General features: G+C 54.9%; 1 protein-coding gene across 3 annotated transcripts; it reads right to left on the reverse strand.

The window, feature by feature from the left end:
- Positions 1 to 1,690: 1,690 nt before the first annotated feature.
- On the reverse strand, positions 1,691 to 23,838 carry SCARA3 (scavenger receptor class A member 3). 3 transcript variants are annotated; one of them, XM_072985912.2, is made up of 6 exons: positions 23,177 to 23,838; positions 17,237 to 17,290; positions 16,439 to 16,558; positions 11,329 to 11,427; positions 7,701 to 8,744; positions 1,691 to 3,959 (listed from the first exon to the last, which is right to left on the reverse strand). In XM_072985912.2, the coding sequence occupies exons 1-6, from the start codon at positions 23,181 to 23,183 to the stop codon at positions 3,520 to 3,522; spliced, it is 1,764 nt and encodes a 587-aa protein (XP_072842013.2). In that variant the 5' UTR covers positions 23,184 to 23,838; the 3' UTR covers positions 1,691 to 3,519. The 3 variants fall into 3 exon arrangements, with proteins under 3 accessions (XP_072842013.2, XP_072842007.2, XP_072842020.2); XM_072985906.2 differs by having other exon boundaries at positions 17,237 to 17,293; XM_072985919.2 differs by lacking the exon at positions 23,177 to 23,838 and adding an exon at positions 21,540 to 21,705 and having other exon boundaries at positions 17,237 to 17,293.
- Positions 23,839 to 23,855: the final 17 nt, after the last annotated feature.

Here is a 23,855-nt window from a genome sequence, read left to right on the forward strand (position 1 = left end):
TGCAGGTGGTCCAGGTGGCGAGAGCCGGACTGCGCAGGTCCAAGCCAAGGGGGCTGGCTATCTTGGAAGATTCCCCATCACCTTTGAGCAACTCCATGGCTCACATCATTGTTTTCAAGAAGCAGTGGCTTCAGCCCGGAATGACGGCTGGGAATGCTTCGGATAAATGTTGTGGGTAACCGAGAATTCATGCCTAATACTGTGGAATCGAGCAGGTGGAGAATATGTTCTCGGAGACGTCCCAAATGAATGAGGCTTCTTATTTATTTATTGCATTTATACCCCGCCCATCTAGTCGACTGACTACTCTTGGCGATGTGGAGAGGTTGTTATGGGGAGTGGCAGTGGGGAAGCAAGAGGAAGCCTCACGAGTCACAAGGGTAGAGGGATCGGATGCTGTTGCAGACCAAGCTAGAGGACGTCATCTTTATTTTATTTGTTTATTTAAAATATTTTTACCCCACTTTTTTCTTTTTAAAAAAGGAACCAAGGCAGCCGTTTATGAGATGTCGTTGTCGTCGTTTAGTCATTTAGTCGTGTCCGACTCTTCATGACCCCAGGAGGTAAGACACCCTTACTCTGGGCTTGTCTGCATGGCTGGGCTGGCACGGAGTGGATTGGGTTAAACAGGGCTACTAGGACGTCTGGTGTACCATTAGGTTTATAGCAGCCTGTGTCAATTTGCTGCCATGAAGTGGCTTGAGAAGAGAGCCACTTCAGGATACTGGCAAATTGAGCACTTCCTCTGCTTTGAGGAGAGACAGAGGAAGTAGTTTTTTTTAAAAAAAAAATCATTAGTTATATGTATTACAATTTAGATATGTGTGTTTAGATACATGTATTTGCTACTCTAATACACATATTAAAATGTTTTTTTCATTTCCTCAGCCCCTCCATGGACCCAAGGAAGTGTTCAATTTTTCCAGTATCCTGAAGTGGCTCTATTAAGCCAAACATAAAAAAGGAAGGCTTTTGGTTCGTTCCTAGCAATCACATGTGCTGGAAATGGACCAAAAGAGAGAAATCCCAGCTGTACCAAAAAAAGTAGACCCCGTTAAAATGAGCTCAGAAAGTCAGAAATAGGATTGTTCGGGGGGGGGGCAGGGTGATCTATTCCAGAAAAGAGGTCTTTAGGAGCAAATGGCAGCAAACCAAACAGCCTTTGTCGTCACCCTCTTGGGCTTAATGGTTTTTGTACCTTTGGATTAAAAGCCCCTCAAAATCTGACACCCTCGGCTGTCACTCGCTTACCTCAGGTGTGAATCCAGCGCCAACTGCAGAATACCAGAAGGAGCCTCTCTCTCCGCACTTTTCCAGTACAGGACCTAATCCAGCAACAGTAGCTCAGTCTTGGTTCAAAGTTTCCTGAAAAGCAGTTGCATCAAAGAGGGCCCGGTCTGGCCATCGGGCGGAGGTTTAACTGGCAGGGGTTTAAAGGTCAGGAAGACAGATTTTGGCTGAACACGAGAAGGTACCCTTTGGTGGCCTGAGAAGATGAACGATGGAACCGTGGCGTGTGTGCCCACCTGGGCTCAGGTAGGTGTACAGGTGTGCGTGTGGTGTCTCCCTCCCACACTTAAGTGAAATTCTCATGGGGCGGTGAAACTACCTGAATCAGAGCCACCAACTGCTGGTCTCCGAAGGGAGAAAGCACCCCCGCCCATCTCACCCAAGGAAATCAAGCGGGTCGTACCTGTACATTTCTATCTTTATTGGCCTGGGAAATACACAAAGGGGCGCGCTCATATTGTACACAGAGAACAAGGTTACACAGCTGAGAAGGGAGGGTGACGCAAACCAGCTGCACCACGGAAGGAGTGCACAGGGCTGCACAGCCCAAACGGGCCCGGGCCCCGAGGGAGGCTGGCCTTGGCAACAGAAATGCGGGTCGGATCCTCAGCCCTTTACCACTTCCTCAATGCGCACACACAGCCTGCTGTCATGGGAATGCTGAAGGTCAGAAAAGCCAGACTTCTCTGAGCTCCTGGCTGGCTTGCCAGAATGTCACGCTTGGGGTAAAGTGTCGGGACCCTGAACTGGACAGGAGAGGTGTGTTGTGTTGTTGTTTTTTTTGGGGGGGGCGCCTTTCAGGCTAGGTGGAGCAAGAATACTGGATTGTTCCCCTGAGGTGGCCAAACGTTTGCAGCCAGCTCCCCCCTTGGGCGACCTCTCCCTTCTTCGCCGCTTCCTCCTGCTCGGCTGCCCTTCCTCCTCTGTGTTTACCTGGGAATCACCAGGCAGCCCGTGCGGGGAGTGGCACGTCTGTGTCCCCCTCCACGTCTGTGGACCCAACGCAGAATAAACCAGAGTCTCCTGCCAGCCTGTGGAACTGCCCCGAGGGTGGAAAGGGCTTCTCCGGCAGTGTGCAAAATCAGAGTCCGGGAGTCTGAAATCCCACCCGGGGGCACGGGGGGGGGGGAACCAAGGTCCAAAGATGATCTCTTTGGATTTCCCTGCTGGGAGGATGATTCTGTCAGTAGCGGCCAGGGGTGCATTCTGGAGTTTGTAGTCCGTGTCAGAAAGCACCTGCTTTACACACGGAACTTTTTTGCAGAGCTTGACAAAGTGACTTCTTTGGACAACCACCCCCCAGACCCTCCGGCCAATGATGGGGCCACTGGAGGTGCAGGGAGCGGCAGTCTGAAAAAGCCCCTTCCTCAGAAGACCTGGGCTGCTTCTGCCTCCTATGTCTGGGCCCTCCTGTCCGTCCGCCCTCCCTCTCCCTCCTGCCTACTTCGCATTTTATGCTGCTCTCACGAGCGCAGCGGAAAGGAGGGAAGGTCATCCATAGGCCTGTTTTCACAAGCACTGTACCCTTTTTTGTTACTCTCTCTGTTTGTGGGCTTTTCGTGGCACCCTGCAAGCAGAAATCTAGCAGCACCTGAAATTTTATCTCTGCATGAAGAGAAGGGAGGGCAAAAGCTTCAGCCACGGTCACCCAAGTCAGAAGAGCAGGGACAGGAAAGAAAGTGGCGGCAAAGGGGCTGGGAGCTGGCCTATCCAGGTCTTGGGGGGGGACGCTTTTGCTGGTGGCCCCGCAGGACTCCTCAGGAAGGTGAGCAACCATATCAGAGAGAGGGCTTGGTTTTCGGTGCTGACCTTGTGTGTGTGTGTGTGTGTGTGTGTGTGTGTGTGTGTGTGTGTGTGTGTGTGTGTGTGTGTGTGTGTGTGTGTGTGTGTGTGTGTGTGTGTGTGTGTGTGTGTGTGTGTGTGTGTGTGTGTGTGCGCGCGCGCATGCGCATACACAGCAGCTGCAGCGCCTTGCCTGTTCTGTAATGAAAGGGATCCAGTCATTTGAGCAATTTGCTAAACGGCTTCTAAGCTTCTAGAAACGGGTCCCATCGGGGAAGAGTCAATGACAGCAGGAGCCCGGTGTGTGTCTCTCCGTGTGCCAGTGCGTGCGCAGGCCTTGCCACCTCTGCCGTCGCCTGGCTGCAGAGGAGACCCTGCCCAGCAGCTGCCTGCCTCTAACGCCAACACCCAACGTCCCCTTTTTTTGCGCCAAGAGGAGGGGGTGACTCAGATTCCCGGCGGTCCTGGTGGCCCCGGTAGTCCAGGCCGGCCGCGGATCCCAGGGTCCCCCTTGGGTCCGGTTGGCCCAATGGGACCCGGGCTCCCTGGTTTGCCAGGGATGCCTGGTTTCCCTGGTGGTCCAGTCAGTCCAGGGGCCCCTGGGGGCCCCCCTGGCCCAGGGGGCCCCACATCTCCCTTAGGGCCCGCCTGCCCTTTGGCACCCACTTGTCCAAAGCTGCCTTTAGACCCTTTGAATCCCGGTGGTCCTTTGGAGCCCCCGGCACCCCTCTCGCCCTGGGGTCCCGGGGCCCCGGGAGAGCCTCGAGTTCCTGGGGGCCCCGGTGGGCCCAGGCTTCCTGGGTCGCCTTTGGATCCTCTGCTTCCCGGTGGACCCTTGATCCCTTGGTCTCCCCGGAATCCTCTGGGGCCGGTGGGTCCCGGAACACCTGGGGAATTGAAAGACAGAGAAAGAGGGAGAATTTTGATTTATTTATTCTATTTATATCCCGCCTATCTGGTCATTGCGCGTGAGTGAGTGAGTAACAGAAGACGAAAATGCCACCGGTCTCCCCCCGGGACTTTTCTCCAAGGCTATCGCTGAGCCTGGCAGGGATCGGAGAGGAACCATGTCGGGAAAGGGGTCTCGTCTCCGAATCGCCCGGGATGGGGCATTCTCCTTCCAAAGAGAGGGGGGCAGTTCGAGGCCAAACCGAAAGCCCTCTTGGAGTGGACCCAGGCGGTGGGCGGCCAGAGTGCCCCCATGCCAGGGACTGAGCGGGCAGGGGGCACCCAACTGGCCCCTGAAATTCCGCCTGCTGACCCCCACAAGGCACAGAGATGTTGATCCAGTGGGGCAGGAGGGGGAGGAGGAAGCCTCTCTCTCTCTGGACTACGACTCCCATAGCTTCCTTCCATTACTCGGCAGGCAGGTGGGAGGCGGATTCGAGTGGCTGGCCAAAAGACCTGCAGGCCAAAGGTTCTCCCCCTGCCCCCCCAGCCCCCGGCCACAAGGGCTGGACGTTCAGTCTTGCCATTTAGAAATCAAGTGTTTTCTTCCCACGAAAGTCTGAAAGTCTCCCGAGTTTTCTCTTTTTTTAAAAAAGAAAAAAACAAACCACACTCTTTCCTTGAAGTTCCCAAGACATGAATTCGGCCACTCTGAGGGAGAGGCTGAGAGAAGATCCTGCTCTCAAAACACTCAGGCGAGCCTTTTTCTCTGGCCTCCCTGGACGGGGGGGGGGGGGGGGAACCAGGAACGGCGTGTTCTGAGACCTGCAAACAGTGGGATCAACATCTGCCGTGTGCGTTTGTGGAGGAAAACCTCCCCGGGGGTGCGGGTGCCCCAGCCGGCTCGGCCTGCCCCTCCGAGGCCTGGATGCCATCCTCTGTGTATTGACTCAGGCGGGGCGGGCCCATGAAATTGGGCCAGTCTGAGGCGGTGCCGCAGGAGGATCCTGGCCCGTGCCAGTTTGCTTGCATTGCACTCTTTTTCCGTGGCAAAAACACCCATCGGGCTGCCCAGCCGAAGGATAAACAAGCCATCCCCAGGCAGGGAAGGCTCTGCCAAAGTCACACCAGGCAGCGGCTCGGGGGGGGGGGAGGGCAAGTCAGGGGCTTGGACTGGGACAGGGAAACTGGTGGGGGGGCATTTTGGCATTCCCTTCTCCCGGTAAAGGGCTTCATTTGGTCCCAGGATTATATACTTTGTTCCAGAACTTAGCCTTAGTATGTGTGAAGCAGAAAAGGCTTTCTGAGCATCTGCAGAGTTCACAGCTCACTGAGAGCAGCCAGGCACCTGGATCCTAAGGTGCAGCTGAGAGGTGACTCGGGGCATCGGTCACTTGCTTCGACCCCCTGCAGCCGCCCACCCTTCCCTGTTTGGGAATTCTCCTGGGAACCAGCCCTGCGGTCCAAAGTCCAGAATCCGGCATCCGAACGGATGATGCCCACGGTCCTTCCTGCGGCGCAAGAGCCACGATTAGTGGGAGGGTACCTGGAGCTGCCCTGCCCTGTTGGCTCACCTGACCGGCACACCTGGGGAAAGGAAGGAGGAACAGGGAGGGAAGGGGGGTCTGCGCGTCTGAGCATGCCATTCCCATCCGGGTCCCTCTTTCCTCAATATTTCCATGGCGTTGCTGAAAAGCAAAACAAGACGAGACCGTGCCCATCCCCTGGGGAGCACGGGCTCCCCCCCAGGAAGACCAGCTGGAAAGGCTAGGTTTCCTCCATTCTTGGAGGGCACATGGGCTTGGCTGCCCAGGGGATTCTGGGATTTCTAGTCCAAACCAGCCCGATGCCACCCCAGACCTTTCCATGTGTTCGAGGACAGCTCCGTGCTCTGGAAAAAACAAAACAAAACACCCACCTTGGCAACCCATTTCAAAACCCAGAAACAGCCGACGTTGCCAAGAGCTCTAACAGCGCTGAGATCGTTTGCTGTTTATTTTCAAGCAAGATTTTGTAGCTCCTCCAGATTTAGCGAGTCTGGAACCAAAGAAGCCAATCTGGCTCAAACAAATATCTGACTTTTTTTTTTGGCCCCCAATGCCTCTGCCACTTGTCTGTTTAGGTTTTGCAGCTGAACGGCCGGAGCTCTGAAGGTTCAGACCTGCAACCTCTCAAAACCAAGAAGGGAAACACAGGAAAGGGCCCACCCCTGCCAGAAGGGTCATCCAGGGTCGTCTGGATCTTCTGTTGGCATCAGCTGGTCCCTCTCTGGAAAACCAGCCTTCTCAGAGAAGGAAGAGCAAAAGTTTTTGAAGGGTTTGAGACCCATGACGAACCAGGTCTTGTGTAATCATTCGCTTGTCGGCTTTCCCAAATGCCATTGGGACACAGAATTGTAAATCCTGGTTCACTTGTGGCTAGGAAAGCTCATTTGGAGCAACCAGATAAGGAATCTGGGCAGGTTAAGAATAGTAATTGCACCCTGTCAAGTCAATTCCAACTTTGCATGGTCTTCTAGGTAGGGAACACTCAGAAGTGGTTCTCCCCCCCCCTTCTTGTTCTGGGAGTTCCCTGGGGCTACTGGGCAGCTTGCCCAAGCCCACACAGGTTGGCTTTTCTCTCCAGAGGCCCAGTGGGGGGGGGGAGAATCAAACTCCCCTCCAGCAGTTTATAGTAATAATAATAATCTTAGAACAGCAGAGCTGGAAGGGACCTTTCAGCTCACGGAGTCCCGCCTCTGTCAAGGAGGCCCAGGTGGGGAATCGAACTCCCAGCTTCTGTCTCTACAGTCTACGAAACCACTTAGCTCCAAGCTTCCCCCCCCCATTCCTTTTCTTATGCTTTAGGCTAGCTTCTCCCAAGCCAATGCCCTTCTAGGTGGGTTGGTTGGAACCATGACATTCCTCACCCCCTAACCAGCCGCATGTTGAGGAACGGCATGCAGTCGACCCGACGGGCACCAACCAGGCTGGGAAAGGCTCTTGGCAGTGGGAGGGCAACGTTGGCGGTCCCGGGGCCAGATTTTCTGCCCTCATCCTCCCCTTGGAGCCACAAAAACCCCTTTCTCCCCAAATACCCCAACCAACGTGTAAAAAGCACACCTGGGAAACGGATGGAAGTTTGCTTCCCGTCTTGAGAAATCAGTGTTTGTGTGTTGTTAAAGAGTGTGGGGCGTCTGACCTATAAGCTACTTTGGGTCTCAGTTCTGGGTGGGAAATCGATAAATAAATGACCTGTTTAAAAATGGAATCACTGCTCTGGGAGACTTTCAGGTGTGGCTGAACCACCCTTTTTTTTTGCTAGGATTATTTTTGGATAAGGAAGAGGGGCTGCCTGCAACCCTACATCTGTAGTTTGTTCATTTTTTTCCTTCAGACTGTGAATTACCGCAAAGTTTAAAATGCTATTTGCTTTTTATTCTGAAAGCAATTTATCAAAAATCCATCTGATTTTTGTGGATTCTTACTATCCAGGTTGCGCCAGGTCAGGTTGCTGAACATACCTGGTGTTATGCTTAGTGAAGAGGTGGTCCTCAGTCCCATCGACTGACCAACCGACCAACCGACCAACTTTTGCTACCTGCATTTTTAACCAATGCCCACGTACATACGTCACTGAAACACAGGGACTGTGAACCTAGCTTGTGACGCTGTCCCTCTGAAGTCCCCCATGCTTTGGGAGCATGCCATTGAGTAACCCTTCTCATCCTCACACCTGCCCAGCTGTGTCTTATTCCTCACCTCGTAAGATGGTGATGTTCCGGAGGATCTCCCCATGGCGAGTGTCCACGGTCTTCATCTCTTCCATGACCATGGAAAGGTTGCGGATGTCAAAGTCCAGCCGGGCGTTGAGCAAGCTGAAGCGCTCCCGCAGGCGGTCTGTGCTGCTCAGCATGCCATTGACTGATTTGTTCAGGTTATAGAGTTCCTCAGCATGCATGTGGAAGCCCAACGTGCAAGAGAGCCGTACGTCATCCAGGTACTTGAGCATGCTGTGGACGTGGCTGTCGGTGGCATTGATGTTGGTGAAGATGGTGCTGATCTCGATCTCGTGGGAGGCCATGCGGCCTTCTAAGGTCTCAAAGCGCTCCGCCGTCCGGTTCTGCGTGTACCGGGTGTGGTACTGGAGGTCGTGCATGTTTTCCACGTGGTCATCCAGGAAGGAGGAGATATTGTCCAGTTGCCACTGCAAGCTGATCACCTGGACGACCAGGTCGTGCATGCCTTCGGAGTTCTGGCCGATCCTCTGCGAAGCAACGCTCACGCCGGTCTGGAGGCTCTTGACCAGCTCGGCCGTTTTGGAGGAGGTCACCCTCAGAGTGCCAAAAAGACGGGTGTAATCCTGCCAGTCCGTCACAATCTTCTGGAGCGTCAACGTCTCCTCGTTCGTCTTCCTCTGGATGATGTGGACCCAATCCGAGGTCTGACCGAGGGTGAAGTTCATCTGCTGTACAGCCGCTTCGATGTCAAAGCGCTCCTGGGACAGCTCCTTCAGGGAGCTTCCCAGCTCTGAGGTGGTCGCCTGCCATCCCCTCACTTGGCCCAGAAAGAGACCCAAACTCTGGTTGACCTGCTGGATGGCAGAGAAGCAAGAGTCCACCTCCCTGGTGGCTTCGTTGCTGGACGAGGACAGCCGCTGTTGGGTTTGTCCAGCCTGGTCCAGCAACACGTCCTGGGCCAAGAGCTTCTTCTGAATCTCCTCCAGCTCCTCCTGGAGTTTGCTGATTTCCTGTCCTAGCTGGCCCGTGTCGTGGCAAAAAGAGCAGTTGCCCACTGATTTCTGATCTGGACGTGGGGAAAAAAAAACAGGGAGAAGGAACATGAAGAGACGTGAGGCCCATGACATAAGAGACCCTTGAGGGCTACACTTTCACCCTCCTGACCAGCCGGATGATGGAGAACTATATTCTGTTCATAAGCATAATATACATCCTCAAAGGCTTTCACGGCCGGGATCCAATGGTTGTTGTGGGTTTTCCGGGCTGTTTGTCCGTGTTCTTAAGGTTTTTCTTCCCAATGTTTCGCCAGTCTCTGTGGACAACATCTTCAGAGGACAGGAGTAGCGCTCTGTGCTCTGGTGCAGTTTGTAGGATAGTTGAGTATTTGTAGCTGTGGGATCAGCTTTTTGTCTGGGTGCCCATAACAAAAAAACAGCTTGATCACCGTAGTGACCCAATCTCCTGAAAAGGACAAAAAGCTGACCCCACAGCTATAAATACTCAACTATCCTACAAACTGCACCAGAACACAGACAGAATTCTGACTCCCATCCTCTGAAGATGCCAGCCACAGAGACTGGAGAAACATTAGGAAGAAAAATCTTAAGAGCACAGCCAAACAGCCCGGAAAACCCACAACATCCATAATATATGTTGTTGTCACTGCTGCTCTGTGTTGTTGTTTCTGACTTAATAGGTTTTTCAATAGGCTGCATTAATTATCATCTCCAAATCCCATGAGGGGCTAGTCCCCCTCTGTTCAGCCCTGGTGAGGCCTCCCCTTGAGTCTTGTGTCCAGTTCTGGACACCACACTTCAAGATGGATGCTGACCGAATGAAACAAGTTCAGAGGAGGGCGATAAGGGTGATCAAGGGGGCTGGAAACCAAGCCTTAGGAGGAAAGGCTGAAAGAAATTGGCATGTTTAGCCTTGAGACAAGAAGGCTGAGGGGAGATACGATGACACTTTTCAAAGATTTGAAAGGCTGTCTTACAGGAGAGGGGCAGGATCTGTTCTCCGTCATCCCAGAGCGCAGGACTAGCAACTATGGGCTCAAGCTACAGGAAGCTGGATTTGGGCAGAATGTCAGGAAGAACGTCCTAACTGTTAGAGCTTTGCGACAGAGGAACCCATGACTTTGAGAGGTGGTGAGGGCTTCAACATGGGAGACACTCAAGAAAGAATGGAACGACTGTTGGATCTGCTTCGATTTGGATTCCTGCACTGACAGCCAGGGGGTTGGACTGGATGGCCTTAGTAGAGGTCCCTCCCAACTCGATTATACTCAAATGCAGGAGGTGTTCAAGGAATGGTTCACCACTGCCACCCCTGAGGGGAGTCTCCACTCAGCTCCCCTGAGTTTTAATCAGACTCAAGCTCTCTCTGTTGTGCTTCACTGACCCTCACAAAGTATAAATCCCGGGTTTCCACAGGATGGAACCGCAACGCCTAATGTGGGATTAAACTCCTGCCACTGTATCGTGTGGATGCACTTCAAGGCAATACCGAGAGGTAACAAAACGGATCGTGAGGGGACCACGACAATGACGGAATTGACAACCGTTCCGAAATGTGGCCTCTGTGAGGTTATTCTGGAAGCATGTGGGTTGAGCCCCACTGTGCCTGACCCCCCCTCCCGCATGCAAAGCCCACCCACCCCTGGGCTACGGCCCCTCCACACGAGGCGCTCCCTGGACAGCTGAGAACATCTGGCGAGGCTTCTTGGTTAAACACGGCGATGGAGGAATCAGCGCCAGCCAGAGCTTGGCTCGTTAATATCGAGAAGCTTCCTCAAAGTGACTTCCTAAAATCTGCCCCTGAACTTGCTTACGGCTGCATTGAGGTGTTTAGGATTGCACTTCAGATGCCTATTTTCTTCTCTCTCCTTTTCTTTTTCCTGACCGTGAGTCATCAGAGACACTCAAATCCCTTGCAGATGCTTGTAAAATTTTGCCCCGTCTTCTGCTGACTGGGCAAAAAAACTGGCCACAATTCGCTGACTGACTCACAATCAACGTCCTCGCTTGTTCGCTCCCAGGAAGGACATGCAAGTTTTCTTGCCCAGCAATCATGCTCGCCTTTGTGTCCTTTCCCCCTCATTCACAAACTAGCGTCCTTCTCCTCGTTTAGGCGTCTGGCTCATTTATTCTCTCCCCTGGAAAGCTCTTTTAACAAAGCCAGACACTGAACAAAGGGGCAAAGTTCTTGAATGCGGCCATTCTTGCCAGACCACATACGACTGTGTAAACTTTTACGTATACTTAATGCTGAGTGTTTTTATAAACATGTAGCTTCTCTGTGGTAAAAAAAAAAAAAGCATTGTGAAAATAGATTTAAAAGCAGCAACATGCAACCGATCTCATTTAAAAATTTTAGAGAGCTTGTCATCGTAGGAAAGCTTGCCTGAAGAGAAAGGTCTTTTAGCTGCTTATAGAAGGACAGCCAAGATGGGGCCAGACTGGCCTCCGGTGGCAGGGAGTTCCAGAGTCTAAAGGAGCAGCCACAGAGAAGGGCTTCTTTCCTGTGTCCCCACCAAATGTAGCTGTGACAGAAAGGTACGCCCTGATGATCTTAGCACCTGGACAGGCTCGTGCTTCAGAAAGCATCACCTGAACACAGGTGAAATGCACTCGAGATGGCCTCACGCTTACCCAGCTCTTGAAGGTTCTCCTGAACTGACTCAAGCGTCTTCTCGTAGTATGCCTGGGCAGAGTTCACATCATCAGAGATAGAATCCATCTTCTTAAAGACTGCAAGAAGGAGGTCAAAGGTGAGCATGGAAGACGTTTTCCCACCCCACCTGCTTAGTCACAATCACAACGACAGCACCACAGCTGACAACCACTTTGCTTGCAGGGTCGAAGTGCTGGACGGAGACCCACAAGGCCTGGGGTCAACTCCCCCCCTTGGACTCTGGAGCTCATGGGGCTAGTCACACTATGGCCTCCCTTGCAGGGTTATGGTGAGATTAAAGAGGGAAGGAGCTTATTTTGGGTGGGTGGGGTGTGGTGGGATCTCAACGTCATAGATAAGTAAGGAAAACAGAGTTGTGAGCAACAGATGGGTTTTTGGAAACTGTGCAGAGGGAGGCAGCCCCAAGCGAAGAGGAAAAGACCCATTTGGTAGTTCCTTGGCCACCTTGAAATATTTGAAGGGCTCTTCCTTGGCAGCTGGAGGAAGTTTTCTTATCCAAAGGAAGGACCTGAAGCAAAGGGTCCAGTTTTTGCTTTTTTTAAAAGAGGGAGATTTCAATTGAAGACAAGGAAGAACGTCCTGGAAATAAGAACTGCTTGGCCACGGAATGAGATCTCCCAGGCGGTTGGGAGATGCTACGGCTGGGGTGGGGGGGCCCTACCTCAGCAGGGTTTTGGACTCAATGACCACCTGGGTCCCTTCCAGCTCTACAGTTCTATAGGACCCCCTTTTTTAAATTTCTGCACCCTAAGCCTTCAAGACTTCCTCCACTTTGGGACTGGATCTGGCCGGTGAGCTTTCTGCGCGAAGTCGCCAAGCATTTCTCTCTTGTTAAGAGTGTGTGCTTAAGCAGAAGTTTGGATCGCCTTCCGATTCGTGCTGTTGTTGCGTAGTGGGCGGAATAAATATCAAAAGGAAACCGTGAGAAGCAACAGCACCAACGGTGAGGCAAATACTGGTGACTCCGAAAAGCGGAGGGACGTGGCCTGCAAGGATAACTGGGAGATTTACCCTTGAATGAGGAGGAACGTTTTGGAAACAAGCAGGGCGCGGGGAGAGTAACTTTGCTGGACTACAAATCCTGTCAGGTCCCAGCTGGTTGGTTAAGGGACTCTCGGAGTTGTAGTAAACAATGAGGATGGTTTCCGAGCCCTGCCTCTGAATGAGGTCAGACTCTGTTTTTCAGGGTGGAGCATCTTCCTCCTCTAGCCAAGTGCGAAGCAGAACGGAAATATTTCCAGCCCGTCAGCTAATAACCCCCCAGAGGAGCCTTCTCTTCTCTGGACTTGCCCCCGAGTCATGTCCAGCCCTCCGTCCTCCGTGTCCCCATCACTAGTTCCTTCTCTGGGCCAGCTGGTGGTTATCTGATCCTTCCATTCCTGGGGGGGGGGTCGATTGGGAGTGAGGGGTGGGGTGGAGGTGTTTTCCTTTCCTGCCGGCAACTCTTCCCCATAGGGAGGAGGATGAAAAATCACGACACGCAGCCTCGGTGGAGATGAGATGAGGAAGATTTTTTAACAGGCCTTTCAGTCAAGCCCAGTCGCTGGCTGATACACCCGTTTCTTTCCTTCGCTTCGTGTGTGAATGCAGCCTGCCCAGTTTGAGAGGGGGGAAAAGCCTACTTTTCTGGATTCCAAGAATGCCCAGAACCAGAACAGCCACTGGCTTACGGTCACCCACGGAAGATCAGAGTTTTGCCTCTAGATTTCCTCCCAGTTCCAAGGAGGTCAATCTCTCCTCTAGGAGAGCCCGGCTGCCCTTCGGCCACTCAGGGGACAGCTTAAGGAAAATGACTTCTCTGTACTCCGACTGATACCATCCCAGGAGTAGTGGCTCCGCTCGCTGTGGGATGCTGGGAGCTGTCATCCAAAAAGGGAACCTCCCAAAATTCGGGGAACTTGGCTGAACCAGTTTCTGTTCTGGCTTCCCTCTTCTCTCTCCGTTTGTGTCGTGTCTTAGTTTTTAATCTCTCTCTCTCTCTCTCTCCGTGGAAAAACTTGAAGCACAGAAGGACGAGGCGGAGGTGGCCAAGGAGAGCCACCCTCTGCCACCCTCCCTCTGCTGTATCGGTGCTGCCAGCTTCCAAGGGCTGGTCCCGCCGATCCAGCCCAGCTGCCGGCGGAAGGCCTCCCAACCCACTCGGCTCCCCTTGGACCTCCTTGCCACTTTTGCGGGACAAAGAGCGAGGCGAAGTGAGGACTGGACTGCACGGCTGCCCGTGCATGGTTGCACAGTCCACATGTGGCACCGCCCTCTCCTCCCCCTGAAGGAACGCTTCAGAATAAACACATGCCTTGCGCTGATGTGGGCACTGATGGACTGAAATGCCTTCTACGCTGCCTTTCTCCCCACGGGGGGACCCAAAGTGGCTTACAACAGATAAAATACAAAATTTGGATGAGGGGATTGTGCTGAAGGTTTCTGTGGAAAAGGCTAAATTTAGGAGCTGAGCAGGTGGACAGGCAGGGCTCAATCTCATGCCCTTCCCAAAGCAACCTCAGGTCATGGTGGGGATTGCCCATCATGGCCTGGCGTAGAAACTCGGGGGGGGGGGCATTTTTCTCTCTCCCTTCTCCTCCTCCAAAGGTGGCCTTTTGGGAGCTGCCACCGCAGAATCTCCACAACCTGAAAGATTCTGGAAGTTGTAGAGAAACACACCAGCGAGCGCATGGAAGCATCTGCTGTGGTGTGTGCCTTTTGCTAACCCTAACCGACCAACCAACCAATCAGCCAGTCAATCAATTGTTCTTTTCGTTAATCCGTCGGCTCTTCCCTCTTCCTGATGTGCTATCCTTTCCCATAACCTTGATCTGGTTCGACTTCTTTCTGTTGTGTTTGCCACCAAGATGCGCCGATGCTGGGAAGGGAGGAGACCAAAGAGGGAGCTTTGAAACAGCTTATTGGTGTTTCGCATTCGCTTCCTGGGCTCTGCTTCCTCGAACACGGGGAACGTGTCCTTTTCTCCCTTAAAAGCATTCTCGGGTTATGTTCCCCCCATCCCAGAATCTGATCCGGACTTCCTGAACGGCTGAAACCAAACACCGGAGCTTGCATGGTGGGGAAGGCAGCGCTTCCCGCTCTGCGCCTTGTGCTGCTGGGCAAGCTCTTCCACCACCCACCCACCCACCCACCCACATTGCCGCGGCAGACTTGGGAGGCAGATGTTGCGACTCTGCGGTGCCAAACGTTGCTGGGAGCCGACCCAAACCTCAAGCCGACAGCCCTGGCCCACAACCGCAGGGCGGCTTCCGGCCGCATGATCTCAAGACAGGGCAGCTTCTCCTCACTGCCCAAGAATAACAAGAGAGGAGAAGGCACCGATCGGTCACCTTGCGAGGGCAGGAAAGCCCCACCGAGTGCTCTCGGTCCAGAGCCGCTAGCCACCCACCGGTCCCTTCCCCTTCTTCCAAGAGGCCATCGCGGGTGGCCTTAGTCAGGCTCTAGAGAGAAGGACCTTCCTGGAGAGCCGGATCCTGGCTCAGAGGCCTGAATCCCTCTGCACCCTGTCGTGGGAGCCGCCACGGAAAGCATGCAATGGAGACTCTGCAGGGGACCCTTTCCCCTCTGCCTTTTCTCTTCCGGACCGTCTCCAGAACAGCCACGGGGGACCGTCCCACGCAGGCCAGTTCTGGCAACGGGTTCCCCTGCACAGCCTTGGCAAAGATTTTGTGGGGACAGGAGGGAGCGCAGAAGAAGCCTCCTGTTCTTATCACAAAGAAGGACTCCCACAAAGGGCGCGCGCGCACAGCGGGGAGAGAAACACCTTTCCAATGACTTGGATTCTATTTGTGACTCAAAACCCGCCCATCCTTCCCTTCCTTCTCTGTTAATCCCCCCCCCCCCGCCACCGCCGCTTTTAATAGAGACTCAGCCTCAGCCTTGGGATGGAAAGACTTGACCCAGAAGAAGACGGACAGGACGAGGCCAGAGTCTAAGCCTGCCGCCCTGAACCCCCTTTCAACCATCCGCGCTTCTTGGAGTCCCCGCTGGCAACTCGTGGAAAAAGACAAGAGCCTCTCGCCCTGGGGGGGGGGCTGAAGGTTGTCAGAGGATGGGCTGCAGTTATAAAACGGGCCGATTCAAAGAGTCCCGTTTTTCTGATCACCCGTTGCAAAGGCTGGTTCGAAGCGTTCAGGGCCTTTTTTGCTCCCAACACAGCCCCTCGCTCCCTCTCCCCCCCCCACCCCCGTTTCTGGGGACTTCTACTTTTTCCAGTCTGGAACCATTCAAATGGACTTTTCCCTGTGGGATCAATTCTTTCATTTTTTGGAAGATTGGGGCGAGGGCGGGTCTGTGGGCGGTGTTTCAGGGACATTCGCTGTTGGGACACGAAGTTCAGGAGTGGGACCATGCCTGACCCAAGTTCTTCCCTCTCCTGCCAGGGTCCTTTAGTTTACAATTTTTTTTTAAAATACATGAGATTAGCGCTAGTTTACTTTCTCCCTAGCATTAATTTGCTAGTTTAGCACTAGATGGTTTTTTCTCCTCCTCCCGCCTACCCTCTTCTCTTAGTTGTTCATAAAATAACTTCTTCTCATTCCTGTCCTACCAGAAGTTGGACCACATTTTGATTTTGAAAGCCGCGGTTCTAAACGAGGTTGTCATGGCGGGCTGTAGCCCGGACACCCACTCTGGTTCCTCAGCCAGTCCAGTCACCTCATTCCTGCACTTCTGCACACACACACACGTGTGTGTGTGTGTGTGTGTGTGTGTGTGTGTGTGTGTGTGTGTGTGTGTTTGTCTTGTGCCATCAAGTCAGTACTCTCAATTACTGGAGGTTTTTAAGCGAAGCAGACCTCAGAGTGGAAGTTGCTTTCTGGGGAGAGCCTTCACCCGAGGCTATAAGGCGAGGTCCATTTTGCAGAGTCGGCTGAAAACGTTTCGTGGAAAGCAGTGAAGCCACAAACAGAAGGGGCACAGACAGAACCGTGGCGGCTGAGCCCTGGAACACCTCTGTGAGCCCGGCCACTGGTTCCAGAAGATCAGGGCATGGCTCCCTCCAGGGATGGAGTCAGGATGACCGCGGGAAAGGACTCCTCTTAGGGATGACCTCTTGACCCCACTCACCCAAAGCCGCCAGGACCACCACGGCCACCACCAGCAGGAGGACAAAGACGCCGAGCACCTTCACGGACGTCTGGAGGGTCAGGGTCTTCTCGCACTGGCTGCAGTTGGTCCTCATTCGGCCTGCAGGGAGGGAGGCGAAGAAAGGATGGGCGACTGTGGTGTGGCAAGGGTGTGTGTGTGTGTCGCCCAGCAATGTTGTGCCCCAAACAAACTAACAAGCAAACTAACAGCCCCTCCCTCCCTAGCCTTGACTGTTTCCTCTGAGCATATACACAAGACTCTTAGTAGTGTGTGTGGGGGGGGGGGGTCGGCAAAACAGATTTTCACAGCAACATTTTATTGTCCAAGGTTACCTCTCTTGTCATACAGGGTTATTTTTGGGGGGCTTCTTAGGCAATCGAGACCCCTTAGTTTTGCAAGAGATCAGTTCCTGCTGGAGACAAAAAGGGGCAGAGCTGATTTCTTGACGCAGGTCAACACAGCTGCCTGTGTTTCGGATATTCTCCCTTAGAGGCACCACTACGGGGGACTGCCAGAAAGAGCGTGCCTGTGGCCGGCCTTAGCCCTGCTCCTTTCTCCATGCTCCTCCTGTTGCAAAGCATCAAAGGGCCGGGATAGCCCGGAATCTCTCTCTGGCCGGCCGATCGCAGCCTGTTGAGAAAGGGAAGGTGGAGGGAAAGAGGGTGGGTCTCCGTGGGGCTGGGCACAAACGGAAGGGAGGCTGGAGGTTTTGCAAAGGGAAGCCGAGACCTGTCCCCAGAACCTGGAATAAAAGGGGCAAAGTCAGCCGGCTCTTACCGTTCGGCCTGAATCGGAAGGGCGGCATCTCGTCTTCCTCTCCAGCGAGGTCTTCTGCTAGAAGGCGCAACGGAAAAGTGGAAAGAATAAACCCAAGTGCCCCACAGAGCCAAAACAGGCAGGCCAGCCAACACACTCTCTGGGAAGATGGAACGGGTTTGGGTGGGGGGAGGCTGGGGCGGAAGGAAGGTTCGTCTCCTTCTCTTCCTCCCGTCTCTCCCGTGGCTTCTCTTTGCAGGAGAGCTCCTTCTCCTGCCCTCCAGACCCTGTGGCTCGTTTCAGGGCAGGCCAGGGATTTCTTTGCCAGTGGCAGGCCGGGCACACCCACAAGACGGGCAAGGAGAGGGCCCCAGCCTTCCGGAGAGGCAGACAGGTGGAGGATTTGACGAGTAGCTACTCCAGGTCCCTGGTTTTCACCGGGAATCCTGCACGGCCACTGGTGTTCCACTGGTGTGAGAGAGGGACTCTGGGGCAAAAGGGTGCTGCAAACGTGACTGGTGGCTGCAGAAACATCTCACTCTTTCTTCTTCTTTTTAAATTAAATAATAAAAAGGAAAACTGCAAATAACAAAAATAAAACTAAAATATACATTAAACTTCTCCCCCCCCCCCCCGGGACTAGGTGACCCATACGATCAATTTGTACCCCTTTCCGGCTCTTTTGGAAAGATCGCCATGGAGGTCCACAGGGGCGTGGTGCGTTCTGCCGATCAGATGCTCCATGAGAAACCCCCAGGTGGAGAAATCCAGGCGCATGGCACGGTTCAGAGGGAGATGCCGGGACAAAAATCCGGAATGGAAGCTCAGTCAAGGCCTTAGCTGTGGGCTGTGGTGGAGGAGGCCAAGCGTTGACATGGGCTTTATTGTCTAACCAGCCCACAAGGCACAGGAGCTTCCCACCATCCTGCAGAATCTGGCCACCTCTGCCTCGGTGGCTCCCGAGAAGGAGGCCTCATGTTTCCCCCTTCCTTGCCATGTGATTCTGTTGCTGGTCACAGGCGGCCTGAAGGTCGGGCCATCCTTTCATGTGGGATGGATGGGGTCAGGCGCATAAACAGGTAGGCAAAGAGCTCTCTCTGTGTGCGCCTCAGCCTCTGGCGGGCTTCCTTAGGTCAACAGTTTATGAAACTCCCGTTTTCCCTTACGTCAACACAAGAGAGCCGGTACAGGACGTTTTCCAAAGCAGGAGAATGGGCAATGGAGAAGTTCTTCCCCTCTTTCAATCATCCTGCAGCTCAGAAGGAGACTCTCAGCCAGCCGTCCTCTGAAAAGGGTCAGATGCCGGTGGCACCCCTTGGGCCCTCCAGAATTTGAGGTGAGGGCAGGCATAAGGGCCAGCCTAAGGAATGGCCATGACGTTTCCGGCAGTCTTTACGGTGGTGGCCTTCTGCGCAGCTCCTGCTGGGGAAAGGGGACCCACAGCTCTCCAGCAGGAAGACGGCCACGGTAAAGGATGAGCCATCTAGGGGAAGGGCCGTTGTTTGGGGGTGGCGGAGCGGCTCCTTTGGCTAGTGCCCATTCTAGACAAGAGCATTTCAGGTGGCAGAGACAGGAGGACGCTTTTCTCTGCTGCTCAAGATCTTGGAGAGATCATTCAGAGTTTGCTGCACCAGCGGTTTCGAGGCGAGACATGATAAGACGGCTTGCTACGGACAAACTCGGGCAGAGAGCTTCTCGTGGCAAGCCAGGTTCTTGGCTTTGCAAGCCAATGATCCTGGGCAATCCCCCCCCCCAATTAGTTAGAGAACCCACCACAATCAGCAGGAGGAGCTGGCACAGTAGGGAGCCTGAGAGAGAAACCCTTTCACCCGATTAAGCCTACTTTGGCAGGGAAACGTGGGCATGGAAGCGATGCTCTCTGAGGGTGGCATTCAGGGTGGGTGGGGGTCTCTTGACTTATGCCATCTCTCCTGGTGTGCAAACGGCTCTCCCACAGTAGCTCACCCTTTGGGAATGACTGCCCCTGGGCCAACAGAAATTGCAAGGAAAACTGAATTTATTGCCAGAACACCCCTTTCCCCAACACACACACATGATTGTGGGCCTTAAATGTTTGTGTATTTTGCATTTTTGTTCCATTTGCAAGGATGCACACTCCCTCAGCCTCTTTCAATTGCACCGACACCCACACCCATGACAAGGAATCAGATTAACCAGAGTTATATGCACACGGATGCAGCACATCCGTGTGCCTAATAAGCCTAATAGACATGCATGCAAGGTGAAATCTTAAGAAATCAGGAGAGGACACAAAGACCCCACTACTACTGCTTTTTCTGCCCAAGCCCTAGAGACAGGAGAGGGCAGAAGCTGTGCCAGAGCGCCTCTCCCCCACTCCAGTGCCCTTCAGCGAGGCACGACCAGGAGAACCTCCTGGGGCTCCCTCGGCAGGCAACCTACCAATCAATCCATTAAAAAGCAGCCACGATTCTGATTCCACCCTCAACCCACTGCAACCAACTTTCCAATCAATGGATTCTGACCCTCCCCTTCTGGCTGAAATGGAATTTATCCTATGTAATTTGGTAAAACCTGAAGGCGTCCGGGAAAGAGCGGCCGTTCTCCAGCATGTATCCATCATCCCCTTGTTCCATGATGCAAAGTTTGTTTTGATTAACGGAACCCTATTATTACTGGAGTCTAACCGGGAGTTGAAAGAGAGCCCTCATGAACAGAAGGTGGCATTTAGCATTCCCCAGAACCTCGCAATCATCCCTATCCCGACAGGATGGGACGTTAGCTCCTCTGTTCATTACTTTCGAAAGCCCCTGTTTTTGTACCTTTAGCTACAGAGTGATCCCCCTCAAGGCTACAATTACTGAAAAGGAAGGAGAGATTCTGCAATTATGGGCTGAACCTGGATTTACCCCTGGAGTGTTTATGCAGCTCCTGGGCAAAGAAAGCAACATGACCCTCCCCAAAACTCACGGGGGGGGGTGTATCTCTCTCTTCTTCTTTTCTCAGAACTAGCTAAATAAATGCTGCCATAATAGGTAGCATCAGGAAGTTTCATAGTGAAGAGACTGGTGCTCCAGGGTGGTCCTACTCATGGGGCAGGATGGGCCGTGCCCACCTAGCCCCTCAACCCCCTCCCTGCGAGGAGGAAAGGCAAACGGCACCGTCTATTCCAACTTTGCAGGGAAAGAAGCTGCACAGCAACCAGATGGAGCCGGCTGTGCTTCTGGGGTGGGGGGTGGGGGGGAAACGCCCTCTCTGTTCCACCCACCCCAGCGGGCACCTGCAGCTCCTGGCACCCTTTCTTTTCCCGATGATTCACCAGTAAGCTGGCTCAAGACGCCGAGGCAGGAGTCACTTTCTAATAATGCTGGCAGAAGACCATCACATGCATTGGTACGAGACTTGGGGGGGGGTGTCTCCTTTGCACCCGCAATAAATGCCTCCTCACTCTGGGGTCTCTCACCCTTGAGATTGGCCAGATTATGGCTCCCATCACTCTCAGCCCCCATGGCTGCTCAAGCAGAATTTGTATTTTTTTTTAAACCTGCCACCGCCTCTTTTCTTGGTCCACTCAATGGGACTAGGCCAGAGGACAGAGCCAACATGGGCTTGGGGCTAGCCCGCATCATCCTAGCTGTACAGGACAGACAGAGGCCATGCCACGAGACGCCTGGGGAGGCGGAACCGGGCCTCACCCCTTCCAGAAGGCAAGAGTGTGCCTGACCGGACAACCTCTGAGAAACAGCCACTCAGGGAATCTTCGGACCCTTTTCCAGCCAGGAGCTGACCTGTGAAAAGTTCCTTTTCTGGAGAGTTCACATCCCCTCAGCCTACAAACAGGCAGCAGGGATGGCTGGAGGGAGACCCTTCGGGGAGTGGATGCCCCGGGAAATGAACGCGGCCAAGCTCCAGCCGAGAGAGCAGGCGGGAAGACGGCGTTTCTCCGACTTCCTGGGGAAGAACGAAGCCGCACACTCCACCGCCTGGTCAGCCTGGATCCCCCCCCCCCAAAAAAAGGGAGCTGGAAAGATCTGCTTCCTACGTTCCAGGCCCGCCCTTACGGGCACCAGTGTAAGGACATGCTGGGAGGAACACGGAAAACCCAACGCCTTTTGTCTGTTTTTGTGGACATGGGTGCTGTCTGAAATCTGAGATGCAACTGCCCCCCCCGCCAGCCTCTTTCTCCCCACATTCCTGCTTCTTCTGCAGTTTCTCAGCCTCCTTAAACTGCCCCCCCCCGCCAAAGTGAGGCTTCGTTGCTTTCTATGCATCCCCTCCCTGCCCCCTCCCACTAGGGAGACACCCCCCCCCACAAGCGCTTGAGAGAGAGAGAGAGAGGACTCACTTCACGCCATGCGCAGGGGAAAGGCTGCCAGGATGAGGGGAAGCCAGCCGTCCATGAAGAAAACCCGAACAGGAACAACTCCAGAACGGCCCCTCCCTGGAAGACCCTGGAGACAGACGGCCGGCCGTAGGGAGAGGAGGGCAGGCTGTGGATTTTCATGGCACAGCCCCCCCCCCCCCCACAACACGGATTGTGTTCTTCTGCCGTCCTGTGTCCGGTCTCAGAGGGGTGCCCAAGGCCCGCTGGCGGAGGCTGTTGGGGTTCAGCCCTTCGGCGGTTCAACACCGCTTGGGACCCACAAGGTGGGATCCAGCTTGGGCAAACCTCGAGCATCCTGGCACACCAAGCAGAAGACTTGAGTGGGGGGAGGGGGGAAACACACACACACACACATACAAACACAATTTGTCTACACCCATCCACGGACACAGGACACCATCCAAATCCACCAGGAAACTCTTTTGAGGAAGCTCTGGGGAAATTTTTTTGAAGGATGTCATTGTGACAAGGATTCAGTGGAGCCTCCAAGGGGAGAGGCAGGCTATCTCTGAAACGCAGCTAGAGTCGAGGACAAAAGGCAAGAGGCTCGGTTGTGCTTCTGAACATCCCGGGAGGCCCCCCCGCCTGCCCACTGCGAGAACGTGGATGTGGAGCTAGGTGGGAAGCTGACGGATCCGACAGGTCTCCTGCCAACGCCTTCCCTGCTTGCCTCCTATTTATTTCATGGGGGGGGAAGAAGAGAGAGATGGAAGCCCCCCAGCTGAGAGAGTCGCACAGGACAACAACAGAGGACACCAGCCTGCTTTACCTGGGACTCCAGGCTCTTCCCACCTGAGGCTTCCAGACATGAGGAACCATCATGGCTGATACTGGATGAGGACGATGGAAGCCGTAGTCTCCCACATCTGGAAGACCTCCGGTTGGGAAAGCCAGGTTTTCTGGGGGGTGTCTGTGTGGGGATCTCCCCAGACCTGAGAGCTACCGGGGTTAGAACCTCCGGACGTGATGATTCAGAGGGTCCCTTCCAGCTTTGCTCTTCCAACAGAAGTATTATTCTTCCTCTCATCCTTAAACAGATGTTTACTGCGGGTCCTTCCAGCCCAGGGGTCTCTGCCCCCCCCCCCAGCCTGAGAACCTAGTCTTGCTCCAGAAGAAAAATGAAACCCCCCCTCCAGGCTCACCTTTGCCAGGGAAGCGCCAGGTTCTTGCCACCGACCCCCCCCCCCCAATTATCTGTGCCCCGATAGGATCTCAAGCTCTCTCTCTCCGTGTTGTGTTGTGTTGGGCAGGGCCCCGGGCAGAAGGGGTTGCCTTCCGTTTGCCCGCGCGCGGTCGCCCCCCTCCAGGCAAGACCTGGGTTCCAATCTCCCCTTTGCCCCCCCCCCCCGGCAAGGAACCTGCTCTTGGCTAAAACGGGCGGCCCGGGGTCTCCTGAAGGACCCTCGCCCAAGTGTTGAGTGGGGGGGGGAGAGAGGAAGCAAGAGGAACGAAGGAGGCGGATTCCCCCCCCTGCACCGGGGGTGGGGGCCGAAGTCCCTGGCCGGGCAGCCGCGACAGATCCGAGGAAGGGGCTCCAGCCCCCCCAGCCCACCTTCCCCCCCCCGAGGCGTCGCCCACGCGCTTCCTCGCTCGCTCACCTTGCATGCTGCCTGCGCGTCTCCGCCGTCGCCCGGGGGGGGGGAAGGCGATGGTCGGGCCGGCGGATGCCTCTCCTCACCCGGGTGGGGGGCTCTCAGAGGCCGGCGCCCCATCCCGGCCCATGGCAGCCACGCTGGACCCGATCGCGCCGGCAAAGGCAAGGGCAAGGGAGCCCCCCGGGCGGGGAGCGGGTGGGCCCGGCGGGCATCTGCCTTGCTCCCCCGGGGATGCCCCGCCAGCCACGTCCAGCGCCCGGCGCACCGGGCTGGGCTCTGCGCGGCAGCGAGCAAGCCCTGGATCGCGCGCACCACCGCCGGCTGCCGGCCCCTTTAACGGCCCGCCGGGAGGGGGGCGGCGCGCTCCCGCCTGGCCCGCATCCCCCGCGCGCGCCCCCGCCTTCTTTTCTCTCCCCCCCCCCCGGGGCCCCCCGCCCCGCTCCTTGGCCGGCCTCCCCCCCCCGTCCTCCGGCTGGCGCTCTTGGGCGGGGGCCCACACCCACTTCCGCGAAGTTTCGGGACGGGGCGAGGGGCTCCGCTCGGTGCCAGCCGCCTCCGCTCCCAGGGCCGCCGCTGCCCCCCCCAACCCGGGGGCCCGCGGGGGGGGAAAGTGCGTGGGGGGGGAAAGAGAGGAGCCTGCCCGGCCGGCGCGCTTCCCTCCCTCCCGAAGGCGAACCAACAT

Source organism: Pogona vitticeps, chromosome 1, assembly GCF_051106095.1.
Source record: "Pogona vitticeps strain Pit_001003342236 chromosome 1, PviZW2.1, whole genome shotgun sequence".
NCBI lineage: Eukaryota > Metazoa > Chordata > Lepidosauria > Squamata > Agamidae > Pogona > Pogona vitticeps.